This window comes from Musa acuminata, chromosome BXJ2-11 (genome assembly GCF_036884655.1).
Source record: "Musa acuminata AAA Group cultivar baxijiao chromosome BXJ2-11, Cavendish_Baxijiao_AAA, whole genome shotgun sequence".
NCBI classification, from domain to species: Eukaryota; Viridiplantae; Streptophyta; class Magnoliopsida; order Zingiberales; family Musaceae; genus Musa; species Musa acuminata.
Window position 1 is genome coordinate 28,126,681 of NC_088348.1, and position 20,820 is coordinate 28,147,500.

Genomic DNA, 20,820 nt, shown 5'->3' on the forward strand with positions numbered 1-20,820 from the left:
TTTTCATAGGAGGCTCTGGTGGGCAGTAGTCGAGTTGGAACACTTAGAGAAGCATCTTGCGGATCTGAGGAGTAGGCTTTCAAGTTGTTGGCGTGAAAAACATTATGAATTTTGAGCCACGCTGGCAGTTGCAACTTGTAGGAAGCATTGCCTACCCTACTGATAATTGGGAATGACCCTTCATACTTGCACACCAATCTTTTATGCACTTTGTGCCTAAAGAACTGGAGTGATGTTGGTTGGAGTTTCACCAACACCAAATCACGGACTTTGAACTCCTGCAATCGCCTTCCCAAGTCTACCCATTTCTTCATCTTTTTGGTCGCCTTCTCCAAATAAGTCCGTGCAATATCTGTATTTCGGTGTCATTCTTTTACAAAGTGATATGCTGACGAACTATTCCCTGTATAACCGATAGCCAAGGTGTGATGAGTTGATAGTTGTTGTCCTATAATGATCTCGAAGGGGCTCTTATTGGATGCAGAACTCCGCTACAAGTTGTAGGAGAATTGGGCTATATCCAATAGCTTCACCTAATCTCGTTGGTTGGCACTCACGTAGTGCCGAAGATATTACTCAAGGAGCGAGTTTATTCTTCCAGTTTGGCCATCTATCTAGGGGCGGAGGCTTATGGAGAAGTACAACTTAGACCCTAGCAATTTGAAGAGCTCGGTCCAAAATCGTTCCAAGAACTGAGCATCTCGATCACTGATGCTATTATGTAGGACTCCCCAATACTTCACCACATTCTTCATCATCAACTTGGCCGCCTCCTCTGTTGAACAGTGTAGGGGTGCAGCAATGAATGCTGCATACTTCGAAAATCGATCGACCACCACGAGTATCGACCCAAGTCCCCCTACTGTCGGCAAGCTTGATATGAAGTCCAAGGAAATGCTCTCCCACGGCCTTTCTAGTACGGGCAACGACTCCAAAAGTCCTACCGGCTTCTGCTGCTCCACCTTATCTTGTTAGTAAGCAAGGCACGTTCAAACATATTCCTCCACACCAGTCCCCATCTTTGGCCAATAAAAGACCCTCTCCACAAGAGCCAATATCGGTGGATGCTTGGATGTCCAGCCCAAAGGGAATCGTGACACTCTCTCAAGAGTTCACGCCTCAAATTGTCCACTTGAGGAACATAAACTCTATTCCCTTTTGCGTAAACGAGTCCCTCCTGAACCCAAAATTATCGTGTCTTGCCTTCTTTGATTAGTTGTATCAGGGTTCCTGCCTGAGGATCATTGTGCAGTCCATCCCTGATTCTGGAAAGGAAGTTGGAGTGCAACTGACTTGCTTGGCCTTTGCCCTCCAACTGTATGACATTCACCATCTCTACTTTCCAGCTCAATGCATCGACCACGACATTTGCTCTCCGGGCTTGTACTTCATTGCTATGTCAAACTCAGCTAGGAAATCCTACCATCGTGCTTGTTTTGGGGACAATTTCTTTTGAGTTTAAAAGTAACTCAAAGCGATGTTGTTTGTCCTTAGCACAATTCGCGATCCAAGAAGGTAGTGCCGCCAAACTCCTAGATACCGTCGCTCGGTCTCGTTGAGCTTGCAGCTCTCATAGGCCACCGGGTGACCCTTCTGCATTAGTACTCCCCCAATAGTGAAGTATGAAGCATTTGTATGGACTTCGAAGGGCTTCTCATAGTCCGACAATTTGAGTATCGGTTCTTCCAACACAGTAGCCTTTAGAATGCCACTTTACATTTGTCGAACCATCACCAAGGCTACTCCTTCAGCAACTCCGTCAGTGGAGCTGCAAGCTTCGAAAACCCAATTATGAAGCGCCAATAGTAGTTGACGAAACCAACGAAGGATCGCTCTAACACCTTCTTTGGAGTTCGGCATTCCACCACAGCTTGCACCTTTGATTTGTCCATCCAAATGGAACCGTCACCGATTTGATGCCCTAAGAATAAGATATCTGTCTGAGCAAAGTAGTACTTCTCCCTTTTCATGAACAAAGTGTTCTCCCTAAGAACCTTGAAAATTGTCCGAAGGTGCTCGACGTACTCCTCGAGCGTTTGGCTGTAGACGACGACATCATCCAAGTAGACGACCATAAACTTGTCCAAATACTCTTTGAATAGTTGGTTCATAAGAGTGCAGAATGTGGCTAGAGCGTTGGTTAATCCAAAAGGCATCACCAAGAACTCAAACGCTCCATGCATGGTCACACAGGTAATCTTCACTTCGTTGCCTTCCGCAATGTGCACCTACTAGTACCCTGACCAAAGGTCGAGTTTGAAGAAATACTTTACTTTGCCCAGTTGATCGAACAAGTCCACGATAAGCGGGATGAGATACTTGTTCTTCACCATCACCTTATTGAGGGCCCGATAGTCGACGCATAGTCGGAGGCTCCCATCTGGTTTCTTTTAGTAGTGAACTGGAGCTTCGAATGATGCCTTGGAATTGCGGATGAGACTACTGCTTAGCAGTTCGTCTAACTGCTTTTTGAGCTCCGCCAATTCTGGAGGGGAAATGTGGTATGGTGGTCTCATTGGAGGCTTCACTCCCGGCTCCGACTTAATATATGATAATCCACGCCTCTGCGTGGCGATAGAGTTTTCGGCAACTCGGGTGACATAACATCTGTGAACTCCTTCAGAACATTCGCCACCACAGCAGGTTCATGAATGGCCTCCTCGTTTAGTGGCACTAACTTCACAATAGCTACGAAGGTTAATTCTCCTTTTCTTACCCTTTTCTTCAATTGTAATGTCGATATCTATTGGGGTTCCTTGGCTCCTCTCTGAGAGACGGGAACCACGCAGGGGTCATCCCCTCCCATCAAACATAGGGAGTTTAGGAACGACATTGGCACCAACTTCGCTGCATGCATGAACTCTATTCCGAGAATCACTTGGAAGCCATTGAGTGGCGACGCCATCATTTTTGTGCACTCGCTCCATGTTCTGATTTTAATAGGGACTCCCTTGGCCAGCCCGAAGATCCACTTAGCTTCCGAGTTCACCGCCTTCATCTGACTTGGGTTCTTCTCCAATATCAGCCCAAGTCACTTTGCTTCTCGATCGATAATAAAGTTATGGGTAGCGCTCATGTCCACCATTGCATGAGTTGTTTAGCCATTGAGCTTGATGTCCATGTACATGAGCTCGTTGTTCCCTACATTCTGTGAATTTGACTTCATGTCCTCCCCCACTTGACCCTGCAATGCTTTCAACAAACGCATTACTCCCATCTGGGGTCCTTGTGACTCATCGTCGTTGCTGTTGGATTCTGAACTACTCGAACTAAAAGTAACGACCTTACCCTTGTCTGATTTGGGGGGGTAGATTGAAGTTGTTAAGGTATTGAGTGCTTGTTTCTGTAGGCACTCCCTTACCATATGTGGTCCTCCGCAGAAGAAGCATTCGCTAGGTTTTGGGACCTTGCCTTTTGAGCTTGGCCCTTTGTGGGAACTCTTCTTTCTCTGTTCGTCCCCGAACTCCTTCCCTCGAGAACATTTCAATGGGCGATTTCCTGAATATTGTTTCTTTTTCCCCAAGTCCTCCTAGGAAACAAAGTCATAGTGATTTAAAAAACGCTAGGCGCCAAAAGGCGCCAAAGTCCAAAAATGCCCGAGGCGCTAGGCGCTCGCCTGAGTGAAGCAAGGCGCTAAAATATAAAAATATAAAATATAATTAATATAATTATTTAAATAAAAAATATGCTATTAAATTAAGAAAATCGAGTACAAAATCATAATGTCATATTAATAAAAAGTCTCAAAAATCAAAACAATAAAATTTTACATCAAATCTATTGAGTTGCTCTGTACACTTGCCATTTATTCTGAAACCTAACAATAATTTTAAATAAATAAAAATTAATAGTATTAAAATCAAAATAATATATTATTAATCTAATAAATAAAAATACTATTATTAGTATACAGTTAGCAGTATACTGTTAATATACTGTTAACAGTATAGTAAGAAGAGTGTGAGAAGACCGAGGCTGCTACGGTAACGACAGCGGTAGCATGAGCGGCGAGTAGCGACAATGACAGCGGTAGTGGCAGCAGAGAGCAACGACAACGGAGAAGAAATCTCGATGGCAAAATCGCGAGTGTTAGGGTTGGGGAAGTCGGGGAAATCGTGAGAGGGAGCCTATCGGTGATTTAGTTGGTTCGATTGAACCAACTAAAGCACCGGAGACCGAACCAGACGTAAAACACTGGTTCGGTCACCTGGTTTAACCCGGGCACTCGCCCGAAGCGCCCGGCACCCGACGCCTGGGCTTGGGCGAGCGCCTAGGCAGCGCCTCGTTGAAGCGAGGCGCTTGGACATGAAGCGAGGCACTCGGGCCTCGCCTCGCCTCGCCCGAGCGCCTAGGCGAGCGCTCGAGCGCCTATTGAAATCACTGAAAGTCAGTGAGCCTTTTCGCGGCTGCAATTGCCCCGATCACATTGGCGACATTCCTTCGATACAATTCTTATTGTGCCATAACTTCAGGCCATCAAGGAAGCTGAATAGCTTATCCTTTTCGGACATATCTTGTATGTTCAGCTTCATTGTGAAAAATTGCTTCACGTAATCCCGAATGGAAGTACTTTGGTGGAGTTGTCTCAGCTTCCTTCTTACGACGAAGTTTGTGTTCTTGGGTAGGAACTGAGTTCTCAACTCCCGCTTTAAGTCCTCCATGTGTCCACTCGACACCGACCTTGTTGGATCTCCTCCTAACGGATTCACCATTAAAGTTTTGCATCCCCATTTATATACATAGTTGATATTGAAACTTTAGTATCTTCAGAATCGGACCTTGTAGCTCGAAAGTACTGTTCCATGTCAAATAAGAAATTCTCGAGCTCCTTTGCATCCCTAGCACCTCCATAGCAATGGGGCTCAGGTGTCCTCAAGTTTTGTGGTGGCACAATGCGGGTGTTGCTCTCTCCCGCATTTAGTGCCCTTATGAGTGTTGTCACTTTGGAAGTGAGTTCCACCACGACTTCGTACAGATATTGCATGGAGTATTTGGTGTCTTCCGTCAGTCGATCGACTAGGGACTCGACCTTATCGATTCAAGATTCCACTTCTTCTTGCGAGCTCTCTACCTCAAGAAGCCTTCTTTGGCCTTGGTAGAGTTCCTCCAAGCTCACTTCAAGAACATCCAAGCGGGTTTCCGCCATTGTGAGTCTCTCCTTGTGGCTCTTCTTCCCTGTTGGCGCTCCAAATTGCACCTCCTCCGCTTGCAAAGAGTAGCCAACTTCTCGCTCATTATATTCACTGACACACTCCTCCTGAGCGGCTCCAACAGCATGAGAGCGCGTTTGCACTTGCAGCCCACCTGCGGTTGTTTGGGGCAATGGTCCGGTTTGCCCCGTCTTGCTCGATTCGCCACGATGCTTTGCCATGGTGAGATTACGAAGTTTCTTTGTTGCTTGCTCGAATTGTTTGCCTGCTTTAATACCACAATGTCATGGACTTAACTGGAATTACTTAAGTCGTGAGGCACCCTTGCGGTAAAGTCACGGATTTAGCTGAAGTTACTTAAGTCGCGGAGTACCCTAGCATCAACTTCTCGGACTTAGCTGGGATTGCCTTAGTCATGAGGCACCCTTGCGACATATGTATCCACAAAGGGTTAGTCTAGTTGCAACCTCGTACAGGTCCCGAAGGATCTATAAAACAAAATGTTGATTAGTTTGAAAATGAGCGATGGACAAGTCTCGACGTCTCGCGAAGAGGAAAGCTTTACAAGCAATTCAACAAGCACCTTGAGTGCAAAAGAGAAAAGAGAAGAAGGATAAAACAAGGACTTTAGAAGATTGAACGAATAGTTGCAAGTCCGTAAACAACTACTCACTGGGTGTCGGGCGCGAAGGTAAGTTCCCGTCAAGTTAACGTGCGAACTTGTGAAGATTGTTCAACGCCCAACACTATCTCGAAGCCCAATCCTGTCCGGTGCCACCAGGGAGGTTCCAGGGTGTTGAGATGGCTGACATTTCGCGTGAGGTTGCGGTCTACAAAAAATAGGTCATGGCATGTGAAAACATAGCCATTTTGGGGCAGTTTGGCTCGATGGGACGAGCAGTCACACTGCAATGCTGCGAACTATCGTTGCTTGCATTTTTCAAGCAATAACACATAAAACCAAGGCAAAACATGCTGCCATATATCTGTACAAGCATGTAAAAGTAATGAATGGTTCATTGAACGAAGTTGTTGCGAGTGCGCGATGACCATTCGTGACAGAACAATGTCAAGGGGGGTTGGGCACTGGGGAAGTTAAAAAAAAAAAAAAAAGGGGTGAAATCGGTAATATTGGGACTGTAAATAGCAAAATAATATTTCAGGGGATTGACAATGGTAAAAAGGGACTATGAACAGTAATCTTCTATTTTTTACTCTAGATACCTTTTATTACTTTCAAATGACCGGTGAGAAAAAAGTTATCTAACAGAATATATTAAAGGAAAATCATAGGCCTGTTTTGAAAAAAATAAATTTATGAGACAAAGGCAGGTCACAAGTTTATTGGTCTTGAACAAACTCATTCTCCATGTCCTCTCCACTGAGTTGGGAGAGAGAAAAGATTTACCTGAATTTCACTTGCATACCACAGTTGAGAATATGCAATGCCAGCTCTAGCAAGAACTGTATCAACAGATAACAACAAATGAAGCTTGGTGGAATGCAATGTCGGATTGTGGCATCAGACTAGATAACAAGTGATGGTGACAAATGGATAGGTCTTATTCCCTCATCCTGCATGAGCTTGCATCTTTTGAAGGTACCCATCAGCCAGGGATAAGAGGAAGGAAAGTTAGGAAGGGGAATTCGGGACATACAGGCTCAGGGAAAACATCCATACCTGAAAACAACTTTTTCTGGAATCAGCTTCTGGGGGCTTCTTTCTAAAAGGATAATGATTCTGCTCATATTTCTGATTTGACTCCTGTCCTGACTTGAAGAGAATATTGCATGTCCATCACTAGTTTCTTTCAAGTCATCCTCTGCATCTGCAGCTATCCTACTTTAGATTTTGGTTTTGTATGGACAACAATACAGCAAGTCAATCCCTTCTGCATCATCATCCCATTTGTTCAAGGAGATAGTAGCAGACGCAAGCATTTTTTCCATTTAAATTTCCGCAGAAAGGGGTGTGTCTGGGGTGACTGCGAAACCCTGCAGCAACTGCTGCTTACATGGTTCATACCATCCCTACCATTTCCACTCTCCTAAGAGTTCAAGAAAACATAAATGTAATTGCCTTGTGCTCACTAATAGCCTTTGTTAACTCTTTAAAAGCTGCCAGATTTGAGGAAGAACTTCATTGACTGTAGCAACTTGTTTTGTCCAATATTGTCCTATATCATCCTGGTATTAGCAGTGATCAAGATCAGCAACCACCTCTCAGAATCAGATGCTATTGACCAAGACTGTGTCCTGAAAGATCAATGAGTTTGAGGTTAGCTTGAGCCAATTTTGATGCAAATCGCCTTAGTTGGATTAGGATCAGCCACATATTCAAGCTTACTGCTAAAATATAGCAAAATTAGCAGGTCAGACGATCATTCATGTTCCTTGTTCAATTTGTGGTGAATTAACAGATAAATGCATTAGAGCATAAAGTTCCCGCATAGAAAACCTCAAATATGTTCCTTTACCTGCAAATGAAATCCCATCAGAAGAATAGCATTACTACACTTTACATTTCAAAAAAATTCAAGAAAAAGGACAAGTATAAACAGTTTGATAAAATACATGCTCAAGGCAGAAGGACATACATACATCATCAGCAACCAGAACTCTCAAATTAAAAGGTTACAATTCCATTATTCTAGATAAACTTGAATGATTCATCCCACCTAGCAAGAAAAATTTCTGAGCCAGGTCATGTTTGTTTCTAACCAAATAGCAATTAGACTAATAGCTAAAAGTCACTGAAGAAACTCAAACGAAATTGCATGACGGCGGCTGTCCATTCTCATCACCTCAAAGGATGTAATTTCGATCAAAATTGTTATTTTATCAAAACCACAGTATTATGCATATAGGATAGAGATGGTACAACCTAAAAGATATAATTGAATGAGATCGCAATACCATTTCCCGACATTGAATGAGAAACCAGTTGTTCGTGCAAGCATTCGGCTCTAGTTTCTCGGGAATTCAAACCCTACTTCTTCCTTAGTCTCCGCGAGGTCGATGGACAACTTCTACGCGACCCGATCCTCGTCCGTCCTTTGGACATCGATCAATGTAACCTTGCTGCACAAGTCTTTCCACCAGCTTTATCTACTCCGGACAGAGGTGAGCAAGCTCCACCTCCTTGGCGGCGAGCGTCGATCTGGTGGAAGGCGGAGGAGAGGCGAGCAAGTGGGAGGTGAAGCAGAGAAGGTGGGGTTTTGACGAGGGGGAGCAGCAGAGAGGGCGTAAGGTCCGATGTGTTAAGGTGATCTTACCCCCTCCCACGAGGAGGATGAACTGCCCCAAAAAAAATAATTTTAAGGAAAATCGTCCAACTCTACGGAGACTTAGTCTCATTCGCGGTGACCATACTCAGACGGTTAACTGCGGTGCGTGGACCGTCTCGTCATCTTACCTCGAGCCGCTTGTTCGATGAAATGCTTTAAGAAAAATTAAACGATCATAAAATCATTCCTTTGCGGTGATCAGACTCGAGGGACTATTGCGATACAGGAACCGCTTCGTGAGCTTACCTCCGGTCATTTCGGGGATAAAATACCTTCGAATAAAATAAATCGTACTAAAATCATCCCGCTGCGGGTTGCTTACTGTTACTCGCGGTGACCGGATCAAAGACGTATGGACCAAACCCAGGGCCTTTGATGGGCCGTGTTAGCTTCGTTCTCTCCAACTTAAAGCCTTTCTAAGAGCTCTTTTCTCCACCGTAGCAAGCTTCTTCCACCATTCGAGCCAACTCTTGCACAAATGATTCATATCAAACTCAAATCATGATCTATTCCAGTCTCAAACCGCAACTGAACCCTGTCACTATTAATGAATGGATGCAACATGACCGACTCGAAGCCCAGTCAATCAATTACCAGACTTTATTATGACATCCTACCTTTTCCTTCTTTCTATCTAATTACTAATAATAATAATAATAATAATAACATATTATCGCCTGTAATTTGTCGCGTACAATGCGCGTGCTAGTGAATCATCTCCATTAATGGTTCCTAAAAATAGTCGTCTCCCAATTGTGTACGTACCGTTCGCACCCACTCGACACCCCGCATAACGACGTGAGCCCACATGCGGGGTACGGGTGGTCCCCAAGAGGTTGCACCCGGAGGCAAGTACGGGGATCGGTGCTTTGGGGCAATAAAGATATACCATTATCCAAAAAGGCTGTAATCTCTGCACCTAAATAAAGCGATCTGCGTTTCGGAAATAACGCTACGCCTACCGCCACATTCTTCCCGATATAAATGACACCCACCGCCTTCCTTCAACCTATTCTGTCTTCCTGGAGGTCGAAATCTTGGAATCTGGGAAGAAGAGGAGGAGGAGTTTGGAGCTACGATCGATCGGTCATGGCGGCGTATAGGACGATGGAGGTGACGATGATATCCGCCAATGATCTCAATGACGTCAACATCTTCTCCAAGATGGACGTGTACGCCGTCGTCTCCATCGCTGGCGAGCCTCGATCCTCGCAGCGCACCCCGACAGACAAGAATTGCGGCAAGAACCCCTCCTGGAACGTCACCCTCCGTTTCTCCGTCCCCGCCGATCCTGACGCCGCCGCCCGCCTAGTCCTCCACGTCCTCCTCCGATCCGAGCGCGCCCTCGGCGACCGCGACGTCGGTGAGGTCCACGTCCCCCTCAAGGAGCTCCAGCCCCCTTCCTCGTCGTCTGCCCCGCAGTTCGTGAGCTATCAGGTCCGTAAACCCTCCTCCGGCAAGCCTAAGGGCGTCCTCAATCTCTCCTTCAGGTTCCTCGATTCCCCCGCCGCCGACCACGCGGCCGCGGCGCCGACCGTCGCGTACCCGCCTGCAGGCTTTCCCGCCCCGGGAGCTGAATCCAAGCCCGCCGATTCCGTCACGGCGTACCCTCCGCCGGGAAATGACTCAAAAGTCGGGGAGCCCGTCACGGCCTACCCCTACCCGGGGACCAGCAACTCCACGCTTCCTCCGCCAGCTAAAGACTCGAAGACCGGGGAGCCTGCAACCGCCTACCCACCACCGGGCCCATCTGGTCCCTACCCGCCACCGGGGGGCTACCCTCCCTACCCCCCGCCCCAGCAGTATGGATACGCGCCTCCTCCGGCCGGATACGGGTACCCACCGCCGCAGTACGGCTACGCGCCTCCTCCGGGGGGTTACGGATACCCACCCCCGCCGGCCGGGTACGGGTACAGCGCGGTACCCCCGGCGAAGCCGCCGAAGAAGAACAAGTTCGGGGCAGGGCTGGGCGCGGGGCTCCTGGGCGGCGCCCTCGGCGGCCTCCTCATCGGGGATATGGTGTCGGACGCGGCGGCGTACGACTCGGGATACGATGCGGGCTTCGACGACGGCGGCGGTTTCGACTTCTAAGCCTTCTTCTCTGAGCGTCGATAGATATGGCATCGCGGTCCACGTCTGATGCTCGTCTTCGGGTTGCTTTTGGTGATAGTTTGAATGTTCTCGTTAATAAAGGGGCGCGGCGGACCAACTTAGTGTCGTGGTGGATCGGTCCATCTTTCTCTTGTATAATACTTGATTGCTACTATTTCTGGCCTCGATCGATTTGATTGATTCATTGGGCTTGTTTTTGGATTGGTCATGAGCTCTTACTCGAACAAAGGGCATAATTTGGGACATGATTTGATCAATTTTGATATTCGAGACATGGCTCATGGAAAGGCATCAATTTGTTCGAGTTCTTCCAACACTAAAATATTAGGAGAGATTTGGCTTTCGTTTTGTCCAACCAAATTATATGATCATACATTTGGAAGGGAAGCTTATGTTTACATGCCCAAACTGCTCATGTGGACATTTCGAAGCATCGATGCATACAAATATGTAAACATTAGCTCTCTCCTTAAGATGCCATGATTAAGTTTTGTTTCCCCTTCAAATAATCCTAAGAATATGAGATGCATTGAAGCAGGTCTTATTTGGTTTTGAGATGTATACCTCCTTCACCCAAGTCGTCCTCAGAAGGATCATACCTCCTTCACCTAATTCTTAGTAAAGAGTTGTTGGCTTTCGTTTGTCCAACCAAATTATATGATCATACATTTATTTGGAAGGGAAGCTTATGTTTATACATGCCCAAACTGCTCATGTGGACATTGGGAAGCATATAGATATGTAAACATGAGCCCTCTCGTTAAGATGCCATGATTGATTGCTGTTTCCCCTTCAAATAATCCTAAGAATATGAGATGCATTGAAGCAGGTCTTATTTGTCAGAGAGGTTTTTGATATGTATACCTCCTTCACCCAAGTCGTCTTCAGTAAGGATCGAGGTCATCTCATGAATGAGGAAATATCCATCACTTCTTATCCGGAAGCTTTTCTATCAACTCCGGGATTACCTCAAACAGATCTGCGACCAGTCCATAATCTGCGACCTGCAAAGAATCACAAGCAATGAAATAAGAAACTCATGTGGAACTGCAGACGATAGTCATTTGCCAAACAAGAAAAGTGATAAGTTTGTTTCCCTCTACAAATGATATTTGCCAAATAAAGATTTGTTCATTTTCATCATTATCAACTTCAGATAATTACTGGATAAAAGTTAACCAGCCTAACAATTTTTCTCGTTTTTGCCACTCAACATAACCATGGTTGCTTGGTAATTAAGCTACTTCAGCTCCAGCTTAAGAAAAAGGAAGAACTTGTCCATCAAACGTGAACTAATTTTAAAATTTTTGCTGCATGTTATAGACCAAATCTTGAAATACCAATGTTCTTGGTAACCAATTAATTGACTGCTAAGATACAGGAGGGGTTTACGAAACTTGGTATGATTAAAATAAAAAATAAAAAAAGAATGATATAAAGCGATAAGTACCAGTCAGTCTGACTGGTATTTATTATCTTGTGAAAAACAAAGGACGACAAGTGCGACGAATTTCTAGAACGTTACTAGATTAAACTCAGCAAAAGTTTGTGAGCATTCTAATGCACATCAAGTAAAGAGAGTAAAAGAACAAGCCTAAACTTTGGAAACAGCAAAACTCCCTAATTCTTTACATTCTATGCACCAATCACATCCTTAATATGTCATCCATAAACATGAACCAATCTGTACGCTATACAGTGATAGAAGATCTAAAGGGACAGAACTCGAAGAGATGATCTGGCTTAGCTCATCTAGGCAAAAGCATATAATTAATATAACTTCCTTAAAGCAACTTAGTGGTACTATTCAGTTCACAAATGCCTAGGAGTTTGTACACCCTCAAGAAAAGATTGTGCTGGATAACTAAGGCAGAACTTAGGACATTTGATCCAACAGATTAATTAGTCCACAAGACATTGCTAAAGAATTGGATCAGAAAAGCAAAAAAATATTTAATATGCAAGGTATAAAAATCTAAGACAGGAAAAGATTTTGGGGCATAAAGCATAGAAATAGAGGAAGCATTTTATATCAACACAAATTTAGACCACTATCATGACAAACTAGTAAGAGCTAAGCATACACTCCAGCAATTAAGTTAGAACTAAAGCTGTTTGTGAGTGACAAGTTACATAAAACAAACCTTTGGACCAAATCTGGTCTTATCACAATGGTTAGAACTCCATGAATTATGTTGAACTAATTCAAAAAAACAGGCAAGCTTTTTGAGGCTTTATCAGAGAAACTATTCGGTTAATAACACCTCAAAAGGCTTGCTCATTTGCAACACTATATCACCAATAAATTCTAAGAATATTCAGTATAACATATAGGTAACAACCATGCCTCTTAATCTAAATGAAAGGCTTAATAAAGACCATCACCTGAAAAATGGGTGCATCTGCATCTTTATTTATAGCTACAATGACCTTTGAATCTCTCATTCCAGCCAAGTGTTGGATGGCACCAGAAACCCCAAAAGCCATATACAGCTCTGGAGCAACAATTTTTCCAGTCTGACCAACCTGAGAGAAAATTGATGTATGAGTAGGCCAGTTCTTACCATTATCCAAACTCATCCATACAAAAATGATTAAGACTAAAAAACAAACATAGAAACACTCAATGATGAAGCAGTGACTTCTGGTAGAGTACCAATAAACTATTAGCGGTCTTGTGTACTTAACAAAAGAGGAACCATCTTTACAGACTGTTGGCCACTATGTGTTAGCAAAGAAAAAATGGAACAACTAGAAGAACATCTATATTATAAACACAAGGCACAAGCAGTGAGCATTAGATGAAGGAAATAGGACAAAAATGTAACAGCTTCGCACAAGTTTAATATGACCAAGTTGTTATTCAAGTGTTACCTGGAGGTCATTTGGCACAAATCCTGCATCGACAGCAGCCCGAGTGGCACCGACTATATAAAATAAGATAATGATAATGATGAGTATTACAAATTTAAATAAAAAAGTAAAATACCTAAAAGCACATATGCCTTCTTAAATTGCTGAAGCACTGCAGAAGGGACTTTAACACAGCATGTTTATTATTAATGTAGGCTGCAAATATTCATTTAGGCAACTCAGCACTTTTATGGAATATATGTTTGATTATGGAAACAGATGTGAAGTACAATATTAGGTTGGAAACAGATGCAAAGTACAACATATGTCCGATTTAACAATTTGCAATTAGATGCAAGTAAACAAATATGTAAGAAAATAACCCACTGAAGAGCTATTCTAATTTGTACTTTCATAGAAGAAACCATAAATGCAACAGGAAAGAGAATAGGTTTACTGGGGGTTATCTAATCCAATGTAATACACAGCGAGGCAGCTTAATTTGAACAAAAGGACTTGAACTCCTGTTCAAACAAAGTTAATAAATTTGTATTAGTTCTATGAATGGGTATGGATATTCTTGGGTTTCCATATTAATAATGGGACAACCACATCAAAATTCTCTTTCTAATCACTAGTAAAATCAAAATTTACACATAAGAGACGACATTCATCAATGATAAACTACAAAGAGTAAAAACTATTCAGTAGTGCAATTATTAATTGTGTTCTGATGATAATTAAAGCCATCATGCAGGCAAGAAGAAGGGTATGCCATATACCCCATGATAAGCAAAACAATTTCAAACATGCTTTAAAAATTTTAATTATATTCAACATGTATACATCATGAGAAGCCTGTTGATGATGCTAGAACTGAAAAAGTATACTCTTTTCAGTCATTTTATATGCAAGATGAGGCTCAGTGTCTACCTGCTGCACCAAGCTTCTCGGCAAGCTTCTCCAATAATTTAAAGTTCTCAGCGCTTTTTAACCCACGCCCTCCAGTGACAACAATACGTGCATTTCCTAGATCTGGTCGCTCTGATTCCTGAGATACAAGCTTCAGCCACCTAGATTTGGGTATGGAACCTGCCAATGGAAAAAAAAAGGAAAAGAAAATGTTCAGTCCAACACTTAGCAAGTTCCATCAGTTAAATATATGAGATCAAGATGGTGGCCCAGTGACAAGACTCCCACCAATACATGTGGTCTTATCCCTATAAGAGAGATTGTTTTTGTAACTTGGGTCACCCAGGTTGCAATGGCGCAGTCTTACTAATGATGCCAATACTCACCAATAATAAAAAGCTCCACATGCTGTATTCAGATAATATATGTAAGAAATAAAAGGGAAGGGCTATACTAACCTTCATCAAAGGTTGAAAGATCAACTTGGGAGATTGGCGCTTCAACAGACTTTGTCTCAGTTGAGCAAGAAGGTAGGGTGAATGATGTGGACCTAATGGTCATCATACAAGGGCCCTTACCAGCATAACGAACGGTGCAAAGAGCATTACCTGCATATATTGGCCTACAAAAAACATTTAGATATCCTTAAAATCCGATGCTAATAAAAGGGTCCAGAGTCAAAAAAAGCAAGATAAGCTCCAAGAAACATTAAGGTAAACCTACAATGCGTATGCCTATGCTTGTAAATTGGTAAACAAATTGCAGAAGAAATGATAGAATTAACTGACAGGTTGTTTTTCCTAGGCATACTGATCAGTATGAAATGGTATTATCAATCCGATCATAAAAAAAGTATACATACCATTGTTTTTGCCTAGTTTTGGTTCATACCAAACCTACCATCCCATGTTACCTTATAAATGTACCGCCCGCCCGTAATAACAATGTCAATTTTTTACTATTTCTTGACAATTATGAGAAGTTGTCTTTTTTTTTTTTTTTTTCATTCTCTTCTTTCTCATGCTCTCTCTCTCTCTCCCTCTCTTTCATGCATGCTCTCTCTCCACTCCTCCCCACCACATCATCATCACCTCTTCCATCTTGACAATCACAATACCACCAGTATGCCTCCTGTTCGGCCTTCTCTTCCTCTGTCACCACCTCCTGCTCTTCTAACTCTTTCTTACAAGTCCAGATGGTACTGAGTACTGACCCATCCAGAGTGCCAGAACCATACCAGTACCATACAGGTCCAATGCGAAGCAGTCTTGGAGTCAGACCAAAAATTTTCAACATGGCTCAGTTCAACCTTTAACTACCACATAACCTAACTCAATCTACTTTAATATAGAAAAATGTCAAAATACCTTATAAACAAGTGTGACTCAGCTATTTCAACTACATCTGTAACAGGTGAAACATCAAGAAGAGCTGCCGCACGTGGTAGCACATTTTTGCCAAATGAATTTGAAGTGGTAATTATATGTGAATAATTACCCTGATGCTGAACCAAATTAACAAGTTCAGCCCAAGTTTCAGCCAAAGGATGCACTAATATGTCTGCATCAGCAACAAGAACCTGTAGAAGAATTGCCAAATAGATCCACCATTATTAGTACAAAAAAATGTTCATATAATCAAGACTGAGACATGAAAATTGTAGCATCCTTCACTGAAAGAATAAAGCCACTTGAAGATTATTACAGTCATAGAATCTCTTTTGAAAAACCTAACATCATGGAAACATTTTATTTCTTAAACTTCATGAATAATAATTAAAAATACGTGTTTCTTAATGTAATTTTCAATTATTTAAATAGTAATATTTTAGAAATAAGCTATAGAAACTTTAAAACTATGGATCAGAATAATAATGTCGGTGCCAATATATAACTCAAAACCTAAAATAAGTAAAAAAAACAGAAAGCATGATCAGTTATTACCAATAACATGAAATCAAAGATAAAAGTATTAATTAATAATTAGTATTCATTGCTACTCAATAATACCAAGAAAGCTTCTACCACGGGCAACCTCACTGTTAGTAATACTTAAAAGATGTATTCTCTGTCTCGCAGAAGATTATTGTTTCTTTCCTATTGTGTTAATTAACAATTATTTGGGATAATCTCCATCTAGTGCCTAACTATCAGTTCATCTCCATTTTTTTCATGAAGGAATTTTTATTTAATGGAAGAACAAAATCATAATCCAGTAGTGGCAACAACCGAAACAACTAATTCCATCTTGTATTAACATTACAAATTAATATCTGATTGGCATTAATACAATTCAATGACACTTGGAGGGTACATAGAGCAATGCAATATTGGCAATATGAAACCTTGACCTTGAGTATATTGGAGGGTCCATTAAAGTTATCCTTTTGCGGACATTTAATTTTAGCATTTAAAATTTTCTTAACACCGAGGCCCAAAGAATATATATATATATATATATATATATATATAATTAATTAACAGGCAAAGCATAAAAACCATGTTGAATCAGAAAACTTCTATATTACTAAAACATGGTACCTGTGACACTGAAGGATGACATGATGCAGCATGGGATGCAGCTTTGCCGAGGGACAGACCAGATCCACCCAAGAGAACTGTGACTGATTTTTCTTTGTTAACAACTGCAGCAGCAGCTATCGCACTCAAAGATGATTGTTTTACCAATCCACCTTCATGTTCAGCTAAAACCAATGTGCTTACCTTAGAAAAATCAGAGTATCATCAAAACAACAAGAACATCTCATGCATTAAGCAAGCAATCAAGTTACTCATGAGCCATGATCACACAGAATATGATGGAACCAAAAAAGAAAATGGAAATATGACTGACTGGCTATAGTGTAACAATGGTAAGCCAAGTAATGACTAATCTGTAAATACAAAAATGAAGAACAAGGGCTGTGATTTATCGACATAATTCATGCAACCAGAATACTGCTTAGGGAAATGCAAATGGCTTTGGCATGTAAAAGCAGCAATACTTGCTTTGACAAGTCACAAAGGATGAAAAAAAGGAAACTTCACATCTCTATTAAATGGGGCAGAGATTGGATTTGCAGTTACAGGGCAGCACTATTCTTAATAAATGCTAGTCAAACAAACAACAGTAGGATGCTCTATAAAATAAATAAAAATAACTCGGCATCTCGTAGCCAACACTTAGGCATCATGTGGTCGACACCTCGGTTGCATGACTGACACCTCATTGCCATGTAGCTCGCACAACTTCACCCTTCGGACATTACAACCACACTCACGACTGCACCATGTCCTCCAAATTCGACGTAGCATGATTACACCCAACAATGGAAGAGATGCGTAATTGCTCCGGGTATTAAACCACGTCCTTGAGCACAACGATCCAAACCCTCACTAGAAAAATGTTCCTTAGGTATATTCTCTAGGAGACTCATTCTCTAATGCATTTGACTCTTAAAGACTCAGCATTCAACCAATACCACCGACTCGGAGCTAAATTAACCTTCAAAAGAGCTTTGTCAAGCATGCTCTTACACAATTTTTCAGGGTTTGATGCATCTTGAATCAAGCGGACTTGGAATTTCACAACACCATGCCAAGACAGACACGAAAAAGGAGCATCCTAATTAGACAACTTAACAACACTAAGATAAAGAGAACTAATTTTCATAGCAAGCACTATGGTAAAATTGAACTTTCCCAAACATAGGGGAGTTTCATGCACCAGGTAGCCATTTATGAAGACATTGAATAATTTACAGCAATATCTCACACTAAAAATATATTGAAACGGAGTCATAACCGAAAAAAGAAACTGTGGAGGTCATGATCTATATACAGCAGAGATATTGATGTAAAATTAAGTGAAACCCATCAAGAGGAAAAAAAGATTTCAGGCACAAAATCTACAACAGAAAGCAGTAGTTCAAAATATTCAGGGTCAGGCACATTAATCCTTTTCCACCACTGAGTTATATTGAGACAAATATCGCTAGTAAAACTTAAGGATCATTAGATCCCCTTTATTGTTTCTAATAAATTTTCCTTGGGCCTTATTCTACCACCTCCATACTAACAATCTGAATTAACTCACCTCATGGTGCAATTGTACCTCTTAATCAGTGTAATCTTCTCATACAACATCAAAAAATAAAAAATCAGACTGTTCTACCAGGAAAGACATATATGTAGACAGGAGTACTTTTAGTCTCTTAAATTATATTTTAGGGTTTCAAAATATGATTCAATCTAATAACAACTCACTAATGGTACTGTCCAGCAAAGCAATCATGTTTAAACTGAAAATGTAATTTTTCCTAGAAATACAAAGTAAAGTCATGTTCCAGAGCGTATTCCTTACTAACTCAAGAAAATCCTCATCTCACCATTCCATACATTGCGAAAGACCTTCTTGAATTCCTATTATTTAACAACATGATGCAATTTAAATCAAAACCTCGATGCACGACCACACTACTATAGAGTATTTAACCAATTGATTCCATTTGTATTATAGGATCATAAGAGAGAAGCAGCAGAATCGTTGCACTTGAAAACCCTAAATCAATCGAAGCAAGTGTCTCTGATCCGTACCAACACTTGTGGAGACGGAAACAGAAAGGCAAGAAACTGGATAAAGAATCAGGACTAAACGAATCCCAGATGACATCGGAACCCGGAAGAGGAGGCTTACGAAACGAGAAAGCGAGCCGCGGATGGGAGGAGATGCAGATGAAGGTGGAGACGGCGAGAGGGCGGAGAATGGGCGGCGATTCCTGAGGAGACACCTCTTGAGCATCGCAACGGCCGCCATCGTCGTCGTCTCGTCGATCGCCGATGCACAGGCGAGGCCTTCTCCCCGGATTAATACAAAGCAAATTTGTACTTGATACTCATGCCACGTTTTGCTGACGCGGACATCTTAATTATAAACGCATATAAAGAATAGTACCCCTCTGAATATATAGATGCAAGGACTTTCTGACTAATTACATACCGCATATAATTTGAACTTATAAAAATAAAATATTTAATCTTATTTACTCTAATATCCCCGACTTTATCAAGAAAAGATATAATAGATGATAATACATATATAAATGATATAAAAAATAATAAATAAAAAAATTTATTTTAATTATTATAACAAACGATAGTGTTGTGGATGATTATTGTGATGGTAGTCAACGAGAACGATACACTACTTAGCTTTATCGATGTCAATCCAACGAGGAGGAGAAAGCGAAGACAGAGCGGTGAAGCATTTATGTTAGCATCGGAAGAGAAAGAGGAGGGAGGTGAGACATTTGCATCAATATCGCACTCTTCCCTTTGACATTACTTGGCATCTACGTCAGGAGGAAACATGTGAGGAGGTATGTGAGGTAGAGCGATGTGATGTCGGAGGAGGAAGAGAATACGAGTGAGGCATTTATGTCGGTGTCACACATGCAAGTGAGGCATTCTCGTCGACCACCACATCATTCGATGCAGCGCCGCATTGCCTCCTCCGAGTCAACATCGTATGGCTTAACCTCCTCTTCGTTCTCGTCAACCACTGCATCATTCGATGTAGTGTCATACTACCTCCACTACGTCAGTGTCCCCTCGCTTTGCCTCCTCTTCGTTATTGTCGACCATCGTATCATCGAAAAAGAAAGAGGAGGCAGAGTGGTATGATGCTGAAACAGATGCCTCACTTGCCGCCTCTTCCTCCTCTAGTATTACATTGCTTTGCCTCTTCTTCATTCTTGCCAACAACCATATCATTTAGTGCAACACTACACAGCTTCCTTTGCATTGACACCATACTACTTTGTCTCCTCTTCGTTCTCATCAATCATTGCATCGTCGCAAGAGGAAAAGGAGGCAGAGCAATGTGATGCTGATGTAGATGTCTCACCTACCTCCTCTTCCTCCTCTAGTATAGTATCACTCTGCCTCTTCATTCTCATCGACCACCGTATCATTGAAAGAGGAAGAGGAGGTAGAGTGTTGCGATGTCGACATAGATTCCTGACCTGTCTTCTCTTCCTCGTCCGACGCAGCACTGCTCTACCTCTTTATTTTCGTCAATTACCACATCGTTCAATGTGGTGTTGTACCACTCTACCTCATCTTTGTTCTTGCCAACCACTATATCACTGGAAGAGAAAGAGGAGGCAAAGTGGTACAATGCCGACGTAGATCCCTCACATCCCTCCTCTTCCTCCTCTGACATTGCACCGCTCTGCCTCCTTATTTTCATCGACCACCACATTGTTTGATGCAGCATTGCACTGCCTCCTCTACAATGGTGCCATACAGCTCTGCGTCCTCTTCATTCTCACCAATCACTGCATCATCGAAAGAGGAAGAGGAAGCAGAGCGATGTAACATCAACACATATGTTTTACCTACCTCCTCCAGCGTCGACATAGATGCCTTACTTCTTTGGCTCCTCTATGTAAGTGTTGCACCATTCTACCTCCTCTTCAATCTCGCTGGCTACTACATCGTTTGGTG

General features: G+C 42.2%; 2 protein-coding genes across 2 annotated transcripts; one reads left to right on the forward strand and one right to left on the reverse strand.

The window, feature by feature from the left end:
- Positions 1-9,415: 9,415 nt before the first annotated feature.
- On the forward strand, positions 9,416-10,733 carry LOC135626620 (protein SRC2-like). The gene has a single exon (XM_065132054.1). The coding sequence runs from the start codon at positions 9,422-9,424 to the stop codon at positions 10,526-10,528; it is 1,107 nt and encodes a 368-aa protein (XP_064988126.1). The 5' UTR covers positions 9,416-9,421; the 3' UTR covers positions 10,529-10,733.
- Positions 10,734-11,074: 341 nt separating this feature from the next.
- LOC135626619 (electron transfer flavoprotein subunit alpha, mitochondrial-like) lies at positions 11,075-19,237 on the reverse strand. The gene is made up of 8 exons (XM_065132053.1): positions 19,010-19,237; positions 16,855-17,037; positions 15,682-15,893; positions 14,773-14,936; positions 14,336-14,494; positions 13,424-13,476; positions 12,935-13,075; positions 11,075-11,553 (listed from the first exon to the last, which is right to left on the reverse strand). Exons 1-8 carry the CDS (start codon positions 19,127-19,129, stop codon positions 11,476-11,478), a joined length of 1,110 nt encoding a protein of 369 aa, XP_064988125.1. The 5' UTR covers positions 19,130-19,237; the 3' UTR covers positions 11,075-11,475.
- Positions 19,238-20,820: the final 1,583 nt, after the last annotated feature.